Source organism: Colius striatus, chromosome 2 (assembly GCF_028858725.1).
Source record: "Colius striatus isolate bColStr4 chromosome 2, bColStr4.1.hap1, whole genome shotgun sequence".
In the NCBI taxonomy this organism is placed as follows: Eukaryota; Metazoa; Chordata; class Aves; order Coliiformes; family Coliidae; genus Colius; species Colius striatus.
Window position 1 is genome coordinate 19720604 of NC_084760.1, and position 21136 is coordinate 19741739.

The 21136-nt window shown below is 39.7% G+C and overlaps 2 protein-coding genes across 12 annotated transcripts in view; one reads left to right on the top strand and one right to left on the bottom strand.

The window, feature by feature from the left end:
• EYS (eyes shut homolog) overlaps positions 1–12233 on the top strand; it is a 900402-nt gene extending 888169 nt beyond the window's left edge. Inside the window, exons 48-49 of the mRNA XM_061989098.1 lie at positions 1888–2049; positions 11035–12233. Coding sequence (XP_061845082.1) covers positions 1888–2049; positions 11035–12233 — 1361 coding nt within the window. The remainder of the gene's footprint in view (positions 1–1887; positions 2050–11034) is intronic.
• Positions 12234–15181: 2948 nt separating this feature from the next.
• The window catches only part of PHF3 (PHD finger protein 3), a 48244-nt gene continuing 42289 nt past the window's right edge, over positions 15182–21136 (bottom strand). For all 11 annotated transcript variants that reach the window (XM_061989532.1, XM_061989526.1, XM_061989529.1 and 8 more), the window contains 3 exons: positions 20803–20892; positions 19389–19584; positions 15182–18226 (listed from right to left, as the gene is read on the bottom strand). In XM_061989532.1, the coding sequence (XP_061845516.1) occupies positions 16053–18226; positions 19389–19584; positions 20803–20892 (2460 nt within the window). In that variant the 3' untranslated portion in view covers positions 15182–16052. The remainder of the gene's footprint in view (positions 18227–19388; positions 19585–20802; positions 20893–21136) is intronic.

Below are 21136 nucleotides of genomic sequence, written 5' to 3' on the forward strand. Positions count from 1 at the left end.
CATTTAAACATAAGAAAAACTATTTCACCGTGAGGGTGAGGGAGCCCTGGCACAGGCTGCCCAGGGGAGTTGTGGAGCCTCCTTCCTTGAAGGTCTTCAAGACCCACCTGGACATGTTCCTATGCGACCTGATCTAGGTTGCCCTACTTCTGCAGGGGGGTTGGACTGGATGATCTCTAAAGGTCCCTTCCAACCCCTACCATTCTTTGATTCTATGAATAAAAAAGCCGGTTGTATTGTTACTACCCATTCAAGAGGCATCCTTGAGGCATTATCCTGGATCCTGTATAATGGCCCATCTGTCCACTGGACACAGTCCACTAGGAACACCTTGAACCCTATTCAGAGAGGTGGCATGACAAATAAACAAATTACAGAACCTTGCAGCACACTGACTGTGTGCCAAACTAATAAGTAAGGCCTATCTGAAACAGGCAAGGCAAGGTGCACCTGTATAGCAAGTGAATTCATGAGCAGACACTATCCAGGAAACGTGTGTGGAAAGATATCATAAGGTTGCCTAGGAACGTACCACAGGGTACGTAGATCATAGAACCATAGAATGGTAGGGGTTGGAAGGGACCTTTAGATCATCTAGTCCAACCCCCTGCAGAAGCAGGTTCACCTAGATCAGGTTGCCTAGGAACATGTCCAGGCGGGTCTTGAAGACCTCCAAGGAAGGAGACTCCACAACCCCTCTGGGCAGCCTGTGCCACTGCTCCGTCATTCTCATGGTGAAATAATTTTTTCTTATGTTTAAGTGGAACTTTTTGTGTTCCAGCTTCATCCCATTACCCCTTGTCCTGTTGCTAGCTACTACAGAAAAAAGGGATGTCCCAACCTCCTGACAAAGATACTCGATGAAAAAGATACTTGAATGAAAGCAAGTTACTATGAAACTATGAAATTGGGAGCACCAAAATGAAGAAAGATATTGGCCTCTTCTAAGACAAAGAGCATGGCTTCATCAGGAAAACTGTGAGAAGTGCTGCCCATGTTGAGTTCCAGCATTTAGCACTGCTGTTCACTGAGCAGTAAAAACGACTTGCCACACACATATCTGAATGTACTCCACACATCTAAAGAGCGCAACGTATTCCAGTGAACCCACAAACAGAACAACCTAACAAACACATAGTAATTATTAGCTAACATTGAAAACAAAAAAAAAGGAAAAAATGGAAGCCGTATCAAGTGACATAAACAGAATAGGAAAGTGTAACCATTAATCATCTGGCTGAAGGAAGTTAAGTCACACCAATTTCTTAGGGAGTCTATGAATAATCAGCACTGAGTGGTAAGACAGAATGACTGTGCACAGTTCAAATGTGTATGCTGTATCTCCACTGCAATTGTGTGAAAGTGCTCCATTTCACTGTAAGACAGGACAATTGAAATTACCAAGCATTTCCTTATGATTATCCTAAAATCGTATTTCAGCAACTTATGAACACATTCCACTTAAAATGTACATACTCATGGCACGCAAAGTAGCTCATTAAAAATTCTCCAGTGACGTTTTCATCTGTATGGTGAAGAAATAAATGTTTATTCTGAATCCTGCAAAAGTATTTTGCGTTTGGATTTTTAAACAAAGTAGAGTTTATAGTTACATTTCATTGCAAATGAATACTAACAACATCGCTTCTTTTTTATTGTAACTACAGACTTGATTGTTAATGAAGATCTATCACACAGAAGACAAAATGGCATTGATTTGCCATTATCTAAGTTTTATTCTGGATCTAGGTTATTTTCAGTCTTTGGAAAAGGAAGAATTGAAAGTATTGGGTACAGCATTTATGAACTATACAAAATAACTGCAGAGATAATAATGCAGTCCTCTCAAAAGATCTTTCAGAAGACATTTCCTCTTGTATTTTTCAGATATTTCCATTAGTGATCCATCTTTCAAAGGTAATGAATCATCATGGATGTCATTTGCACCCTTTTCTATCCGGCATAAGACCCACATCAAACTACAGTTTCAGCCTCTATCTCCAGACGGTATCCTGTTTTACACTGCACAGCATTTGGGTACTCAGTCAGGTAAGGAAACTCCAGCCTGCTGGCATCACACCCCCGGATATTTTTTTGAAAAACGGAGTACATTGAAGTGATTCAGGCATTCAGTCTCTGTAACATACTGCCCACATCATTTTCTGATACTTCTCCCAGTTTCAGTGCAGCTACGCTAGCATTCAAAGGCTGGGGGTTTTGACTCAGTGTCTTAAGGTGACAAAAAATAAAGCAATATAAAAACTGATCAAACATGGCACGTGAAAATGAGAAGACTATGGGACAGCTAATGAAGTTCATTGGGAGTTTAACTTCTTGTTGTATAATGCTGAAAACTTGCCAGTGCAACACACGAAACATACAAATTCTGCTTTTGCCAGATGTGCAGTGAAAAACAAATCTAAACAAAATATTTCTACTGTTTATAAAAGTATTTTAAACTTTACTGAGTTAACATTTCTAAAACTTCATGGCAAGAAAATATAATTTGCCAACCAGGGTAAAACCATTTTAAAACTTAGTCTTTAAGTTGTAAGTTTTTTCTAATTATTTTATGAACATATTTCATCTTTATATTCCATTTATGTGGTGTCTTGCATGTTTTTAAAAAGAAGCATTACATATTATATGTCCAGTTTTGAACTTCTCAGTTCAAGAAGGACAGGGAGCTGCTGAAGAGAGTTCAGCGCAGGGCCACAAAGGTGATTACAGGAGTGGAGCATCTCTCTTATAATGAAAGGCTGAGGGAGCTGGGGCTCTTCAGCTTAGAGTATCATAGAATCACAGAATGAGACTGAGGGGTGATCTCATTAACATTTACAAATACATAAAGGGCGGGTGTCAGGATGGAGCCAGGCTGTTCTCAGTGATGTCCAATGATAGGACAAGGGGCAATGGGTATAAGGTGGAACAAAAGCGGTTCCAAAGAAATACAAGGAAGAATCTCTTCACTGTGAGAGTGGGAGCACTAGAACAGGCTGCCCAGATGGGTTGTGAGAAGGAGTCTCCTTCTCTGGAGACATTCAAAACCCACCTGGATGAGTTGGTCCTTCTAGGTGGTCCTTCTCTGGCAGGGGGGGTTGGACTAGATGATCTTTCGTGTTCCCTTCCAAACCTTGAGATTCTGTGATTCTGTGCTTCTCTGATTTTGTATCCTCCATAACATCATCTTAGGGAAAAAAAACCCCTACTTAACTATTTATCATCTATTTTTACATTCCTTTGTTCAAAGCCTAAAGTTTGAGACGTTCCAATAAACATACTCAACCACATATCTATATAAACACACATATGCCCAGTTTACCGCCTTCTTCTGTACACAGACACTTTAACAGGCTGCACTTTGGTCAGACTGATAATACATCATACACTGCCAGCACCTCCTGTTTGCCTTGTTCTAATTACAACCACATATGGAGAATCAGCTTCAAAGGAAAACATATGGAACATCTGTAACACAAACACTTTTTTTTGCAAAGAACCCTGTCTTCTACAATGAAACTTTTATAATTCTATCAGTTACAGGCCAAATTCTGAGATCCTCAGTGAATAGCTCAGTCCTGTAGAAACTAAAGCATTGCATGGGCCATGAAAAATAGAAGAGAAAAAAAGATCTCTCTTGAAAGAACAGTCAGAGGTCATGGATGGAGCTAGCATATAAAGAAATTAAATATCTCTTTGGAAGCATCAAGGAGAGTGCTAAATCTATTTAACTTAGGAGTGGTTTAGCACGAACATGCCCTCATTCTGTTGCCATTCACAAATGTTTAATTTGCACAGAAATAAATACTTTCTTTAAGTCACTTTCTAGAATCATACCAGTTTCATTTCAAAATAAAAAACATCTTCTACAGAGAAACTTAATTTCTTTACACATTTCCTGCTTCCATTTTCACAGGCCTGAAGTTCTGAAAGGTTTAGGAGAAGCTAATCGTCTGGGTCTTTATATTTGCCTTCATATAATCCTGTCAAATCCAGACAGAATTAGACTGATGAAAGACTCATAAGTATTCTTAGCAGCCAGCAGATGTGAAAGAGCTTTCTGTTGGGGATTTGTTTAGAAAGCACTTTATGTAAAGCCTTTTATTCTACACAGTTATGTAAGATTTAATAAACTGATTGCCAAAATCACAGCATATTTTTTCTAAAATTCCTTTTTAATAGGAAATAATTAGAACCATTTTTTTTTCCCTCACTAGTCAGTGCTGGAGTTTTTTTAAAAAGAAATGAGCTCTGGCTATGCAGAGAATTTAGCAGGGATACTGAGCAGCACAGTTATACATTGACTCAGCTTGTCACTCATGTAAATACCACCCCGGGACTTTCCCCTCAGGGGAATTGGCCCCTGCCAAATAATCCTCCCATCATTAAAAAAAAGTGTCTAGTAGGTGAATGTTGTTGAAACGTTTCTTTCTTGCTTTGCTCTTCCCAAAGAACATTACATGGGTGTCTTGGTAGGTGGCTAGTTACTTACTCAAAAGTTCCAGCCTCCACTCCTCTAATAAAGCCATTGCTTCATTACAGACATTTAAACACCTGGCAAATTGTCACAGAATAGAATAGAAAGCATCCTGCAAATCTTCATCTGTGAGCAGAATGTCCTACAATTCTGTCAGTCATTGCTTTTCTTGCTTTGTCAGTTGTTTCTGAATGTGTATCATGGCTTGAAGTCTGGTATTACTGCTCCCTGCAGGCCCTAAGAAAATAATTTCCAAAGTTTGGCAAAATTTAAGTGGTTAGCTGTATTAATAATCAGCTGGGAAAAAAAAAAAACCAAAACCCAAACCGTGACTAAGTGAGCTGTGTATGCACATTTTTGTTTGCAAACTTGCAGACAGAATGGCAAGGGAGCTCAGCCACCCCTTTCAGACTACTTGTTTTATTGCAATGAGGTAAAAATATGAGAGATACAGACAATCGTATGCACTGTCTCTGAGTGAAGTCTCTGCAAATAACACAGTGTGCTGCAGTTCAGAAGTTCAGTAGTGTCAGTAGGAGGCCATCCCACTTCACATTTTTCTCCAGTGTAGTGTATCCTGTTTCTACCAACAAAAGTGTGAGCACTCTATTGAATAAATAGTCCTTAATACAGACAGGGTTTGCTGGATGCCCATCAACTGCTTGAACAATGTACAATTCAGTCCATTTACATAGCAACCTCTCTATGAACTTGAAGGCATTGGGACTCTGAGTAAAAGGCAGTAAGGTGCATCACTGTTTCGTTGAGTCATAGCATTACAGAAGCTTTACATTTGTTCATAAAGGTGAAATACTCTGTAGACTGCCTGAGTTGTTCCAGAGCTCAGGCCAGGGTGAGGGAAAGGTTTGGTGACGGATGATGAGAAAGAAGAGTTATGCTGGGTGACTAAGAAGAAAGTCAGGTTACTAAACAGAACGGAATGACTCACACTAAATTTAATACTCAACATTTACAATGCCAGTGCATACCTGGTCTGAAAAAACCTCAAAACTTTACCTCCTGATATTTAAGGCATTTCAGTTTAAAAATCTGAAGCATGAAAATAACAGATAGGTAACACAGAGGCATGTTGTCTGCAAGGTTTTCCAAGACATTATTTATGAATCATGCAATTAGGCTAAAATCTTCTGGAAAAAATCAGAATTTTTAGAACATTCACAAGGGAAGGGTGTTGTTTTCCTAATCACAGGTTCACGGAATCTTAAGGGTTGGAAGGGACCTCAAAAGATTATCTAGTCCAACCCCTTTGCCAGAGCAGGATCACCTAGAGTAGGTCACACAGGAACTCATCCAGATGGGTTCTGAATGTCTCCTCTGAAGAAGACTCCACAACCCATCTGGGCAGCCTGTTCCAGTGCTCCATCACCCTCACAGTGAAGAAGATTTTCCTTGTGTTTCTTTGGAACTTCTTATGTTCCACCTTGTGCCTGTTGCCCCTTGTCCTATCACTGGAAATCATTGAGAACAGCCTGTCTCAGTCCTCCTGACACTCACTCTTTATGTATTTGTAAACATTAATGAGAACACCCCAGAGAAACAAATTGGTTATCCATTCAGTTTTAGAACAGAAACTTAAGAGTTGTTCAAGTCTTCTGTCTTGGGAGATATGTTTCCTTAGAAAACAGGGACATCATTTTTGCTTTGTTACTAGTTTGGTATCATTTTTACAGATTAAATTGGCAGCGTGGGAAGCAGAACAGCCGGCTGTCTGTGTGAAAGAACAGACATCCCCATTGTCCCGAGTTCTCTTGCTTACAAAGTGTTGTTGCCACAAATTTTCCCCTGGCAAACAAACCAAAACTGAAGCTAGCAAACTGAGGTCATTGAAAGAAGGTGGCTCCTTCTGACAAAATACACCAGGCTGACAGTAGTGATGAAACAGAAAAATTTTCTTCACCAAGGAGAACAGTATTTTTGAAAGGTGAAGCTGAATGGCCTAGCCTACTATTAGATAATCATCCACCCCTTCTGGGTGCCTCAGCTTTATTCTATCTGCAGGGCTGTTCTGGACCCTAGCTATGCCCTTCTGCTCTGGGCTGGTGTCGCAAGTGGAAGCTGGTGGAGTCACCATCCTCAGAGACATTCAAAAGATGCATAGACGTGGTGCTGAGTGATATGGTTTAGTTTAGTGATGGGCTTGGCAGTGAGAGTTTAGTGCTTGGACTCAATGATCTTGAAGATCTTTTCCAACTGTAATGATTCTATGATTCTGTGATTCTATGGAATCTGCCTACTGCCACAGTGACTTTTCACATGGTTTGAGAGATCTACAGGCTTGGCTTGATACCTGTTCTGTCTCACATTAGCAGTGAGATGAAACTCCATACATGAAAGCCATATCCATGGGTAGGTCCTCTAAGTGCACATTAGAGGCAGTGGCTATGGTCGTCTCTAGATAAAGGATCAAGTTCTGACGGCTGTTACAAGCTGCCAAACCTGCCAGCTGACTGATATCATGCTGTATGCCTCACTCAGACTGCAGCAGAGACCAAGTCAGGGTTAACAAACTCCTCAAGGCAAGGAAGGATGCAAAAGTTAATGAAACTGCTAACAACGAACTTCAACTGAGCAGATGTTCAATTGGCTAGCAGTGGTGGTGGCTGCAGAAGGGTGGGAATAAGGCTCATCTCTCTGTCCTTTACTCCCCTGTTCAGTTTATAGCCCTCCTTCTTCTGCTTTGCCTTCTGACCTTGGCTATGGGCCTTATTCTGGCTCCAGGAAACATTCAGAAGATCAGCTGTGAAGGACAGCTACTAGTCAGTCAGGTTCCCTCTCATGTGGAGACCACAGTGCATCACCTTCCTACCCACAGAGTAGACATTCAGTTGGAGGCTGACGTGGCTATTTCAATCCCTGCTACACAAAAAGAAGAAAAAGTTCCGCTCCTGGGAGAATAAACAAAGGGTTACAGAGTAAGAGGAAATAATTCAGGTCCATGGAAAATCATACTGGATATCAGGGTGAAAGGAAGACTGTAAAGGATGATGAGAAAAAGGGAAGAATGAAGAAAATGCAAACTGAATTCAGCAAAGTGGGAAAGGGTATTGAGCAAAGATAAACCTGGAGGTACAACAGTTATAGAATGCATCATACCAACAAGAGGCAGTAATACTGCTGGAGACACTGGCACTTTATTATGGTGGCTTCAAGATGTCAGCTTAGAGTGAAGATGAATACTGAAACCAACGCAGGGTATGAGGTTTCATTAACTGGGAATGATTCCTGGGAATGTAACTGCTTATGAGAATATAAAGTTCAAATGTTCAGTCACTGAGATGGTGCTGATGACCAACATTTCTGAAAAAGAAGGAGGAAAGAGCAACTGACATTCTGGATTTGAGCTAGAGGATGGAAAGGTGAGGTAAAAGCAGCAGAAGACAAACCGAGGCCAGCAAACATCCATCCAGAGATGCTATCTCAGGGCTCCAAAATAGCTGAAGAAACAAAGTCTACAGCTGTTTTGAAAGCATGAAACCACTGCCTAGAGCTCTTGAGACACCTGCGCTACAGAAGCTGTTGAAGCACTGAGCTCATCCAAAGCCTCTGTCCGCAGTACAGCATGGAGGCTTCTGCTTAGTAACACAATGAGAAAAAGGACAATCCTCAGATAAATCTTTGCATTTTCAACTGCACAAAGTTTTGGCACATTATGATGCGGATAGTTTCTTGTGGTAACATTAAAATATGGTGGCCTGAGAGTGCTTATGCATGATCCTCTCTCAAGACCAGGATATACAGGCTCACAGGCGTGTCTAGATAAAGGCTAAACATGAAATGGCATTATCACCATTTGGGAGAATTTAAAACTTGATTATGTGACTATAGCCAACTTGCTTACAGACTTACATACTTATTCAGAATAGTAACAAGCTGAAAAATTTTGTGATGTATTGAGAAATCATCATAAGAAGATACAAGCAGGTATCACCATGTATAATCCAGTAGTAGTGGAGTCTGTTTTGTCCAGAACTGTAATTGGCAGAGAGCCCTCCCTGCCCTTGTCTCAATCCACAACAAACTTGGTTATCTTATTCCTCCCATTTCGCTGGGGCCTCTGCCATCCTAACAATGGTGGGGGTAGACTGGGGGCACCGAGTGAGAGACTGTCATGGTATGTCATTGCTGGGTGGGAAAAACCATGACAAGTGGTTTAAAATAGTGATGCAATTTCTGTGCTGGCATAGGCCTGCAAAGGCTTCAGCTGTGCAACCCATCCCTCAGAGACAGGGCAGATTGAGGTCCCTTGTCAAAAATGCCACTGGCTGCTCAAGAGGAACAAAGACAGGCCCATAATTTGTCTTCACTTTGAGAGGACATTTCAAGGGCATTGAGCACAGAGCACATTACAGTCCTAAAATATTTTCAGCCAGTTGTCCCCGAGTAGTACCTATGGCATAACAAACTTCATGGAGGAATACTAAGCTGAAACCTGGGATCAATGTGTACGTCATAAAATTTATCTCAACACTATGGTGCTCTTGCTAAAGACCAAAATGGCAAGTCATCTGTGAAAAGTGTCTAATCAAGGTAGTAAGAAAGTGCTTTGAGAGCCTCAGGGAGAGCTGAAATGGGAAGGTTTCATTTTGCTTGTTGACAACTAGTAGAAAAGGAAGTTAATCCAATTTGAAGAGAGGCTTCAAATTTTTGTTAGAACACAACCCACAGTCCTCTGCCATAACCTCATATTGCACTGTAGATGGCAGATGCAATAACACAGATTTGCTCTTGTAATAAGACTAAATAAGACTCCAAAATGGGCTGCAAGCACATTAGCAACAGATATCATTAGGCTTGAGTGAGAAGCACTACATCTAACTGCTGAAATTGTGTCCATTTTTTCCTAGGCATCACTAAAGCACCGTTCTCTAATGTCACCTCTGATAGATCATTGTCAAAGATGCAAAGCTACCAAAGAACTTTGCTGCAGGCTGGGAAGTCTTGGAGAACTTCCAGCTTCTCCAATTCTTGATTACAAGACAGATAAGCAAGAAACCCCAGTCAGATGTTTTCCTTTTTCCTATACAGCAAAGAACGAGTACTCATGTCCTTATGCAAGTTTGCATGTCTGGGTAGGAGAGAGGACTAAAGGCTGCCAGAGAGGTACTTCAGAAACTTTTTCTGATGCTCTTTTCTCAGTCCCAGATTGAAATCTTGATAGAAAAAATTGAAAAGCATGTTATATACTCTACTCAAACAAGGAAGATGAGTGCATTCAAACTACGCACTGAAAAACTTGGCAAGCCTAAAGCCTCATCACTGAGCAAGAGAAATGACAAGTGAAGAGAATTACCTTCATTTTCTGAAATTTAGAAAAAAAAAGAATAAAGCAAGTACTCAAAAAGAACACTGAACACAGAGCAGTAAAGCAGATCACCACAACTAGAATGCTCTGCTACTCCTGGGCTGGAGTTGAAAGAGGTTCTTCCCATGGGTGTCTTGGGGTAGGGAAGGCAAGGCATGAAGCTGGTGCTCTACAGCCATTAATACAGCTGCTATATCATCCTGCCTGAATGGGAACCTGAACAATTGCTGGAGAGGCATAATTTTACTAACTTTCACACTCCTCCAGTAAACTTAGTCATTCATTTTTTAAGACAATGTAATTTAAGTCAGAAAGACTCAGACCTCCAAGAAAGAAAACTTCACTATTCTACTAACATGCTCACCTTTAAGAATGCTTAATCTTTAAGGAAATTGTACTTTCCCAATTTAAAAGTATGTCTTTGTTAGCAAAATACTATATGAAACCAAAGTCTTACTGGTAACTATCATGAGACTAAGATTACATTCAAATTTAACATAGTTATGAATTAAATTTACAAACTTACCTTAAAAAACCCAACAACTTTATACCTACTATTTCCAAAGGCAGTATTAAAAAAAAAATTGCACAGGCAAAGATCAGAAAGTTTGAAAATGTGACTTTGATTTGCACTTTTCTGTCCTCTTCTGTCTTACTCCCACCTTCTCCTATTAAACTCTGTCTCTGCCCTTACACACCCTTCCTTCCAGCTCCTGTTTCCTAACCTTTGCCAGCTTTTCTTCTTCACGTTTCTAAGTAGTGGGAAGTGGTTCTCTCCTCTTACATTGCCTGTGAGGCCAGAAACACTGATAGTACAAGAAAAGACAGAAACTTCCAGAGGACAATTCAATAAAAACCTTATCTGTTCCTACAGCTGTCAGATTATTAAACCGAAACATCCCCAATGCAAAAAGCAGTTTGAGGGAAAGCAGAATATGTTCATCGTGGGTAAATCTTCAGCACATTAAACGGACAAATACCTCAGGCCTTTGTTCAGCATATGGAAATTGAGAGAGTTCTGGCATTTGTAACTTGGCCAGAATTTGATTCTTTTTTCATGGGAACACCAACTCACAGCGATCATCTCCCTCTGTGTGATTTAGATGCTAATGGTATACAGCTACCAAAACCAAGTTACTGAACTGAGGAAGTGCAGGCACGAAAGCATCAGGGTTATGAATATGCTGTTCTTCAGAGTGCTGCCTCTAAAACTATTTTATACTGTTTTTTACAGGTGACTTTCTTTGTATATCATTAGTAAATGGATTTGTACAGTTACGCTACAATCTCGGAGACAAGACAGTTATCCTCCAGGCCTCTCAGAAGGCCCACACCAATGGAAATAGGTGGCATTCACTCCAAGCAGGAAGAGTTGGTAACGAAGGGTACCTAGACCTTGATGGTATCAACATTACTCAAAAAGCACATCCTGGAATGAACATGCTAGACACGCACACGGACTTTTTTGTTGGAGGGGTGTCTTCCTTAAACCTTGTCAATCCAACAGCAGTAGAAAACGAACCAACAGGTTTCACTGGCTGTATCCGAGAAGTTGTTATAAACAACAGGGAATTGAAGCTGACTGTGACTGACCCCAAAGGTGGAGCCAATGTCGGTGACTGTGACGGAACAGTCTGTGGGTACGCAGTTTGCAAAAATAATGGCACGTGTCAAGTAGAAAATACAGGCTTTTCTTGTTCTTGCCCAAGAGAGTGGACAGGGAGCACATGTGAACAATCTATTCACTGTTCACAAAACAGGTGTGGGTCTCAAGCTCTCTGTATTCCTCAACCTACTTCATTTTCATATACCTGTGTATGTGCACTAGGCTGGTCAGGCAAATACTGTGATAGCAAAGTGAAGTTTTTTATAGCAGAGTTTGTTGGCAGCTCCTACATTAAATACACAGATACTTATTATGGAAACAGAGACCTCCATTATAGCCGCATTTCTTTAAATTTTACTACCCATGAAACTGAAGGCTTAATAGTATGGATGGGAAAAGCTGAAGATGAAGATAATGATTTCCTTGCCATCGGTCTTGTCAATGGAACATTAAAAGTTGTGATTAATCTTGGAGAAAAAGTATCTGTTCCTCTAATTCACAGCAAATACTCTACCTGTTGTGATGAAGGATGGCATTTCATCACTGTAGTACAAAACCAAACTTGTATTAAGGTGTATCTTAATGAAGACCTAATTCTTTTTGAAGATATTGATCCACACAGAAAATATACTGCTTTAAACTACGGTGGCATTTGTTATTTCGGTGGGTTTGAAATTGGCAGGGAAGTCAATGCCGTCACTACAGGGCTTTTTCAGAAGGAATTCATTGGTAAAATTAAAGATGTTGTGCTCTTCCAAGATTCTAAGAAGATTCCACTAATGAAAGCAGAAGGCTATAACGTTTATAATGGACATTATGGAAATTAACTGTCTAAGACTCTTTACAAGTGATTGATGCCCTTTTCCTCTTGTTTGTTTTAGGTGGCAGTCTTTGTTTAATGTCCAGTATTAATAGCACATATACAATGTGATCAGATTTTGTAGTCATAATAATTACTTAAACATACTCTTCAGTATTTACTTCAAAACAATGGAACGGGTCTTTCCTCTTTATTATGCTGGAAATAGTTCTGTATACAAATGGGTCGTAGTTAGCTTATAAAGCCAACCGTCACCCCAGTATTGTTTTTGCTTCATAAGAACAGACAACTTACCTGTTTCTCCCAAACTCTTTAAATTTTATTAGAATGCAGTGTACGTCTTACAGTTTTGTGTTATTCAGGTCAAGTGTAAAAACTTAAGTATATCACTTCCCTTCCAGTTTGAGGCAAAATGCACGTTAGTTGTAATGGGAATTATGTCTGTAATTACTTGTGAGTCTACAAAGACTCTTTGATTTCCCTCCCGAGTCTTTATTCATGGCATAAGCATTTCTGCAGAAGGGCAGAACTTAAGCCTGTCATCATACTAAGATATGTCTTAAAGAGGAAGGAATGATGTTAAGAGCAGAAAGAGTGTTTGGCCTCATCACTGCCCAGCACCGAAACATGGCCGCTGGCTTCTCCAGCGAGGTCTCCCATGTCTACCTATGTGAAAATATTTTGGTTTTACCCTTCACAACTGGCACTTGGGAACGTGGCACTCTGCCAGTCTTCTATTCGTACCAGCTCTAAAACTGTAAAGTCTAGGAACTGCTTTCCTTTCTCTGGCTTGTATGGCCCTAAATGAAATCTTTACTAGACAAAAGTTTTGGTCACAGTAAACTGAATTTCCGTGACTATACTTTTCATAAATTTATAATCTTCAAAGTAAACACAGCTCTTCATATATAAGTGCAGAACTTCTATTCCTTCTGAAAAAGCTCAGTTATATTCTACTTCAGTGAGCAATAAACATAGATCAAGTTCTATTTTAATGTGCTTAAACAAATGATTTGTGATGGTATCTACACTTCTCATTTGACTGTTGGCTTACTATGTAAGTAAAATACTTAATAAAAATAATAGTGGTTACTTCCCATCTTTTCCTTTTTTATTTCACTGTTGCTCAAAAGCAGATCATAAACCACCACCTCCTTGCACGGCCGTGCACTGAACAGTCTTCAGTGGGTATCTATTAGAAACTAGTAGCTATTTCTGTTTTACTTTTTGTCTTTCCATATGGAGCTGAGACAATAAGCACAGTAAAGCTAGGTGACAAACATTAGTTTCCACATAACCATTAGTATGTAGCAATGCATGCACTGTCAAGTCAATGATAGATAACTTAAAGATAACTAAGGGGCTTCTTCCCCTCTTCCCAACGGGCAGCTCATAAAGGCCGCTTGGCATTTGAGCTGGCCCCAGATTCTTCTTCTCTTCCAGTCTCTCTTAGGAGGGCCTTTTATGGCCATGAGATGCTGAGGAAGGGAATGTATCTAGGGTTTACCCTGGTCTCTCTGGGGCTCCTGGTGTACTGCCAGTTCCTCATCAGCACACACTGCATCTTGTGGTCTGAGAAGTGATTTAGTGTAAAACAAGGAACAAGTAATTGGAGCACTTCCAGCTAATAAAAGTGTTGGAAAGAGAGTGACTGAAGGCATAGGAAAAGACAAAGTCCTTTAATTCCTGCAGCAGTGGGATTTATTCCCATTACACTAACTCAGATTCTAGGACCAAACCCTGGAAACTGTTGCTGCTTGTTAATTTAGACTCCTAACAAAATCCTCCCTCAAGAGCTGTTTTACTGTGGCTCTCTTCGGGTTCTACATACATGAGGCAGGTAACAAAGCACTCAGTAAACCTGGAAAATGTTCACATGTTCTTTCCAAATGAACTTCTGTTAGGTTCTGGCAGAAAACATTCCCATCCCTTCTATACAGAAGGTTGCAATTTTTCCGTGCTCCCAGTTTACTTTTAGAGTACAAACAGATGTGAACATGAGAGACGGATCACCAGCAGACCAGGAGTAGTCTACTTTTGAACATATCAAAAGAAAACCCTCACAAGCAGAGCTGATAACTTTAAAACTTACTCCAAAAACCAAAATAATCACTTGGTGCATTTCTATGTCTAAAGAACTCTGATGTAAATATTTAAACAACACAACACATGTATAATACTACCAGACATATTCAATAGCACTACTGCTACATAGACCATCAAATTACTTTGGAAAAGATGAATCACTCCATGTTATTATGCCATAAAAGTTAAAAGTTTAAATATTGTTTCTACTTACTAACAAACTGAGGATATTTTCGGCATGAATCTTCTCAAGTCTAAGAAATGTTACTTAACAAAAGTCTACCACTCCCTTTACTCAGTGCAAGACTTTTAATTTTTGTCAATTTTACCATGGAGCTACCTGTAAGATACCCCACATGAAATTTTACCTTAAAATATATTCATAATTAAAATGAACAATTAAATGTGTTGTTTAAACTGGAAAGACTTCCCTGGAAAGAAAAGGCTTTTCTATAGTGAAATGCAAAATGCTGTGTCATTACGTAAGGGAATGTACTCAAAAGTGACAAACAAAAAACACTGAAAAACAGAACAATAATTTTTTTTCTTTATATGGTAAAGTTGAATGTTTATGTTGTTTCTGACAGACTCCAAGAAATGACCAGTGTATTTTTCGAAGTCTAAAAGCAGGAGATTTTAGCTTCTTTTCAAGTTTACAGGTTTTTTGCTTTTTGTGTAGATGTTAGTTACTAAAAATTACTCATTTACTAGAAGCTCCAATGGTACAAACATCCTTCCTGCCCCCTCTCCCCACCTCCCGAACCTCAAAACGACCAAGCTATGAAGTGTACAACAAATGTGGCATTCTGTAACTCAGACTGCTATATTCGTTCAGCCTAAGTTTCAAACCTACGAAATCAAACACACACAGTATGTCAGAAAGTTTTATCATTTTAGAATCAAAATATCCCTTAAAATATTTACATTTTACAGTAAAAAGGATAGCAAAACACAAAGTAATGTACAAGCTTAGGTATTCAAGTTTTTGAAGCATGGAAAATGGTGGGAGAAATGGATTTACTACTACAAATCATATTTTCAAGAACTTAGGTTAAAAAATGCTTTCTTATTAAAACAAGTGCAGTTTAAAGGAATAACATTCGAGCAGCTCAGCCTTCCAATTTCTGGTCACAAACTGCTTCAGATGCTTAGGAATTACTTGAAAAACTAACGAAATACACTTGAATTATTTTATTGAACTACTGAGTAACTTTAAAAAAAAAACTCTTCACACCACCAAGAGTATTGTAGTTTGTTGTAACCTGTGTGGATTCTGAAGCTTTGCTACAGTCTTTAAAAACAGTGCAATTTAAAAAGAAGGTTTTTGTATGAAATTCACCTTTAAAATTACCAGAGCATCTTAAAACAGAAGAGAGCACAAATTACCAAAGGCAGCAACTATATTGCAGACTTGACTAAAGCCAACTTCATCAGCTAAGAAAAGTTCTAAGCCTTTATTGCATATTAATAAAAGAAATCTGTAAAATTTTTGAATATACAGCAATGTAAATTCTTTAAAAATATTAAACTCCTACTTCTAGCGACAGTTGGTATAATGAAAAAAAGGATGAGTACTGGTACATAGAGTGGTACCAAAACACAGACTTGTTTCTGCAAAACACCAACAACGAATAAAAAAGATGGCACAATCCTAGCAGGCTTGTTTTGTTTATACAAAGTTTTATGACATTACTCTTAACAGTTTATTTAAATAGGATTTTAAAAGACTGCCTGCATCTTTTTACCTCTTGCTTTTAGTTCTGTCACTGTGGTCCCTATGTCTCTCTCTGTTCTTTTCACTTTCTCGTTCTCTATGCTTCTCTTTGCTCTTCTCCCTCTCCTTATCTTTTTCATGAGCCTGCTCTTCGCTTTTAGGCTTCTCTGTCTTTTTTTCTGGATTTCTAGTCTCTCTAGGGCTTTTTCCATCAGCAGCCCTATCACTGTGTGGAGATCGCAATCTTTCTTTGTCTCTCTGTCCTTCCTCTCTACTCTTCCTCTCTCTCTCCTTTTCCTGGTTTCTGTCTCTGCGCCTATTTCTTTCAGAATCTTGCTCCCAGTATTTTTCATTGTTCCACTCTTTTTCGTGTCTGTCTTTCTTTTGGTGATGGGATTCACTGTAAAATCTTTGTCTCTGTTGATCATTTTTTCCTCTACTGAACCCTCTCTCCAAATGCTGTTCTTGCCTGCCCCACGGATCACTGTGGCGTCTTTCTGGTCTCCTGCTGTCTTTACTCTGAAAAAAATTTTCTGGACCCAAAAACCTTGATTGTTTGTGAGCCACTTGTAGCCCTTGGGCAATGGGCCCGGCAAAGTGTTGCGGATGACCCGATAAATGAGCTACTGGTGGCCACGGCATCATTGGATTTTGAGGGAAACCGAAGCCAGGAGGAGGGAGAAGCGGAGGTGGCAAATGAGGAGGAAATCCAAACATAGGATTGTTTTGCGGAGGGAAGTTATGAGGTGCAGGAGCCTGAAACTGAAATCCAGGCGGGTTAGATTTAGAATGCTGAAAATTCTGCTGTGGAGGTCTGACAGGCGAGAAGTTGCCGCTTGTAACAGGGTTTGGGACTTTGGAAATAAATTCAGAACGGGAAGAGTTTTCAGTTTCAAAATGAGATGAAGTTGCTGTTGGTCCTCTTCTAAATGAGTTCACTGTTTCAATGCTTTGCATCAGTGCATCTTCCTGTGAGTGTTTGGTGTCTTCCGCTTGCGACGCAGCCGCGGCCTCTGCTTTGGCTGCAGCTGAAGCGAACTGTGTCTCGTCGCCCTGCGCCTCACCCTGATACGCAGTTGCGCCCGCCTCTCCAGAGGACTGTTTATTCTCTGGTTCCGTTTGATCATTTCCTGAGGCATTCTGTCGGTCTTCGTTTTTGCCGACATCCCCTTCTTTGTTTTCCGAAGGGTTCGTCTGCTGGCTTCGGCCAGCTGCCTGCCGTGGGTCTCTCTTAAGATTAATAAATGGTGGCGATTTAGAGGTATTAGCAGTGGCACCTTCAGCAGAGCCTACGTTAACGGTGTTCTCGCTGGGCTTTTTCCCTGTGTTTGTTGAGGAAGACGACAAGCTGGAATTTGTGGTCCTTCTAGCTTCCTGTGCTACATTATCCTTGTCAGTTAACTGCCGCTTTAGGTCATTTTCTTTACTTTCTTCAGTTTCTTTATTTTGTGACTGAGACGATAAGTTTGCTAAAAATGCCTCTGTGGAGACATCTGGGGGCTTTCCCTTGAGACTCAGTCCAACCAAAGGTCCAGCACTTCTTGCAGAACTTGAGGTCCCCACAGCTGCTGCATCCACAGTTACAGCAGCACTGTTGGATTCTTGTTGATCATCTAAACCAGTCTTTGCTTCACTAACTTCAGTTGTTACATCAGCAACATCCATGTTTTCTTCTTTTAAGGCTGTCTGTTCATTTAGTAACGGTATGTCTTCAGCAGGACTCGCTTCTGACTTGCTCTGCTCATATGCCTGTCCTGTTGTACCCAACAGGCTTTGAAGAATGTCATCCACTGGCAATGGTTTGTTTGCTAGCTCCAGAGTAGAAGGCTGATTTTCCCATCCAACCAAGACTCCAGGAAGAAATCTGAGAGGCTTTGGTGGTTCATGTTTGGTACTTTCCACCAACGGTTCAGTAACTGATGGAACATCTTCTACGTTAGATTGCTGAGGCTTATTTCTCTGCTTGTGGAGCACAGTAGTAAAGGAATTAAAAAAATCATTTTCCTCCTCTTCTTCTAGTGCCACCTCGTGATGAGAGACTTCAGGTTTACTTGGCTTGCTCTTCTTCTCTGGTGGCAAGGTACTTTCAGAAGGCTCATCCACAAAACTACTAGTAACGTTTGTAACAGCAGTAATCTGCCTCTTCATTTTCTGTCGAATTATCAATCCCAGTAATAAATTTGGTCGATGTAGTTCAATTCCTGCACAAAATTATAACAGCAATTTATCATCTCCTTATGTTTTGGTTAAGGTAATCATTTTAACAAAAACAAGTCCCATATTCTTAGAATTTATTATAGAAGGTACTCATTTTAAGGCATCTGAAATTTCTGTCAGTACAAACAATACTTAAAATAAGAAAAATTGTACTGCTAACACAAGAAGTATGACTTCCAACACACTTTAAGTTACCATATAATCCACTATAACTTTCAACTACAGAGTATGAGACAGTTGTATAAGACATCTGGTCATGTAAGTTAAACATCACATTAGTCTAACACGGGTGCAGTCTGGTAACAGCAGTAACAAAGCACAAGAGGAAGAAAAGTAAACCGCACACTTGCAACCACAAAGTCTTCCTCATCAATTTCTGTTAGATGTGTTTCTTCAAAGATTTACCAACAGTGACTTTCTGAAATGCTTCTCTCATTCCAGGAAGGCACTGTGTTTCAAGGTATACTATTAGCTATCTCTTCACCATGTACTTTGTTCTGTGTAATTTAAGTTTTTGCAAAAAAATGATGAGTAGCAGATGGTCCTCTCTTCATTTTGTCCCTGCCTATCTCAAAAGAAGAAAACATTCACATTTTTTTATAACCAAAATTAATTGATATAAAATAACTCAGGTGTAAGCAGAACAACTGAAAGCCATTTCAGGATCTTCTTCTTGCCCACCTGTTTTTTTCAAACTCTCCATGGGGTTTTTTGTTTTGTTTTGTTTTGGTTTTTTTAAGGATGTTTGGAATACTTGAGAAAACAGAAATTACTACATTTCAAATAATGAAAAAGACTATTTTAAAGTTACAGTATCAATTTGGAACTTGGTATGTCTACTATCATAGTTCATTTGCTGAGAATGAATTTACTGAGATTGTAACCTACAAAGCCACCTGGGTTAGAGGAAGAATGTAGTAAACATGAGGCAAAGTTACACACAGTAACTTTTTTCTACAATAATACTTTAAATATCAGAACAATCTTACAATGGCAAATGAATGTCTTTTCAATCCAGTTAATATAATACTATGGAAAACTCATGTTTGAGCAGAATAGTCAGTGTTTTTAAATTTTATATTTCTGCTGTAGCTTGCTTTAAGTAGCGATACGGTAATAAAGTTCCAAATTCCAAGGTGTACTTACCAGGCCCATCAAAAGGCACAAGATGATGTGGGACTTTATCTGAGGACCCTAAAGGGATGAGGTACAAATCTTTCACTTGCTTCATGTTATTTGCTGCTACACCATAACGTTTTCTACTGCTGAAGTAGGCAAACAACAATGCATAAGATATCTGATCCTCTTCAGTTACTGGGGTAAAGCGAACTACACAGATCTCCTGTTTAAAAAGGGAGAGAGAAAAAGATGGTTAGATATTATTTTTTAGGGATTTTTATTGTTTTAGTGACTGCTCTTTATTTAAAATTACAGTTCTGAGGAAAAGAAAAAAACCTCCCCCAGAAGAGAAGGAACAGCAGAGAAGACAGACGGATCAGAAACAAGGCCAAAAATAATTAAAGAAAAATGGAGAACAGAAATAAAAAGCATTTAGCATAACAAAAAAAATTACAGTGCATGGTCAAAAACCACCAATGCTTTATCAGCCAGATAAATAACAACTTTTAGGGAAACATGTCAGCTTCCAAGGAATTATTCTCCTCTCTAGCAGTACTAGAAAGCTTTATTTTGTAGTATAGTGTGTCTAAGATACTCATTAACACTAGGTGAAGACTGGTATTCAGATCCCAGAACTACGACCGAAACCCAGCTCAGGACCCCCATGCTGGAGCTGATGTCGTTTAATGGCTTAATTAATGACCTGGAAGACAGGACAGGAAACCCTCTGCAAAACTGAGACATCATCTTATCGGGGTACTAGCCAATACAATGAAGGCCTGGTATTCAGAGGGTCCTCAGCACGCTGAGGACACTGGCTGCCCTTTGTGAAGGTCATCCAAGGCAAAAGCTGAAACTTGCGCCTTGAGACAGAATAACCCCATGCACTAGGACAGGCTGAGGGACTGACTAGCTGGAAAGCAGCTTGGCATGAAAGGAGATGAGGGTCCTGGAGGAGAAGCTGAATGTGAATCAGCAATGCATCCATGCCAAGAAGGCCAACTGCATGCTTGTTGTTAGAACCAAAGCCACCAACAGGCCAGTTCCGTTCTATCCAGCACTTCTGAGCATCTGGACAACACTATCTAGTTTTGGGCTCCTCAGCACAAGGACAACCTGCACACAGCAGGACATACCCAGCAGAGGATCAGTGAGATGGTTTTACATACCATAACAGGATCAAAATGAAAGGATAAGACTTGAGACATGTGGTATCCAAACACCCATGACAAGTTGCTGTCTCAAAGGAACACAAGTCTTCACAAGGAGCAGATGACAGGTTAAGGTTAGATGGCAAGAAAATAAAGGCCATCAGCTGCCATCCATCCCATTCAACATAACCACACATAAAACACAGTTTTCCAGGGGAAAAAAATTAAAGATGTTTAGGGTGAATAAGATGTACATTAGACAGAAAGCTTCTAAGACATAAAATTCTTACCTTGGTCCCTGATGCTTTGATTTTTTCTACGTATTCCCAGACTGTGTGAGGAGATATCCTGCCACCTACTTGAATACTATCAGGTAAATCCTATGAGAAAGGACAACAGAAATCTGAGTCTAATTGTGGTAAAGCCTTTATCCAGTATCAGTTTTACATATTCACAATATACTGCATTATTTTAGTTCTAAAATACTAATTTTCAAATATCAGTAGAAGGTATAGAATTTAATGTTTGGATATTTAAATTAAGATTTTCAGTGTCAAGACAGTGATCTGTTAATTCGATCAATTAGTGATCATTCCACACGGATCATCTATACCTCCCTAAAAT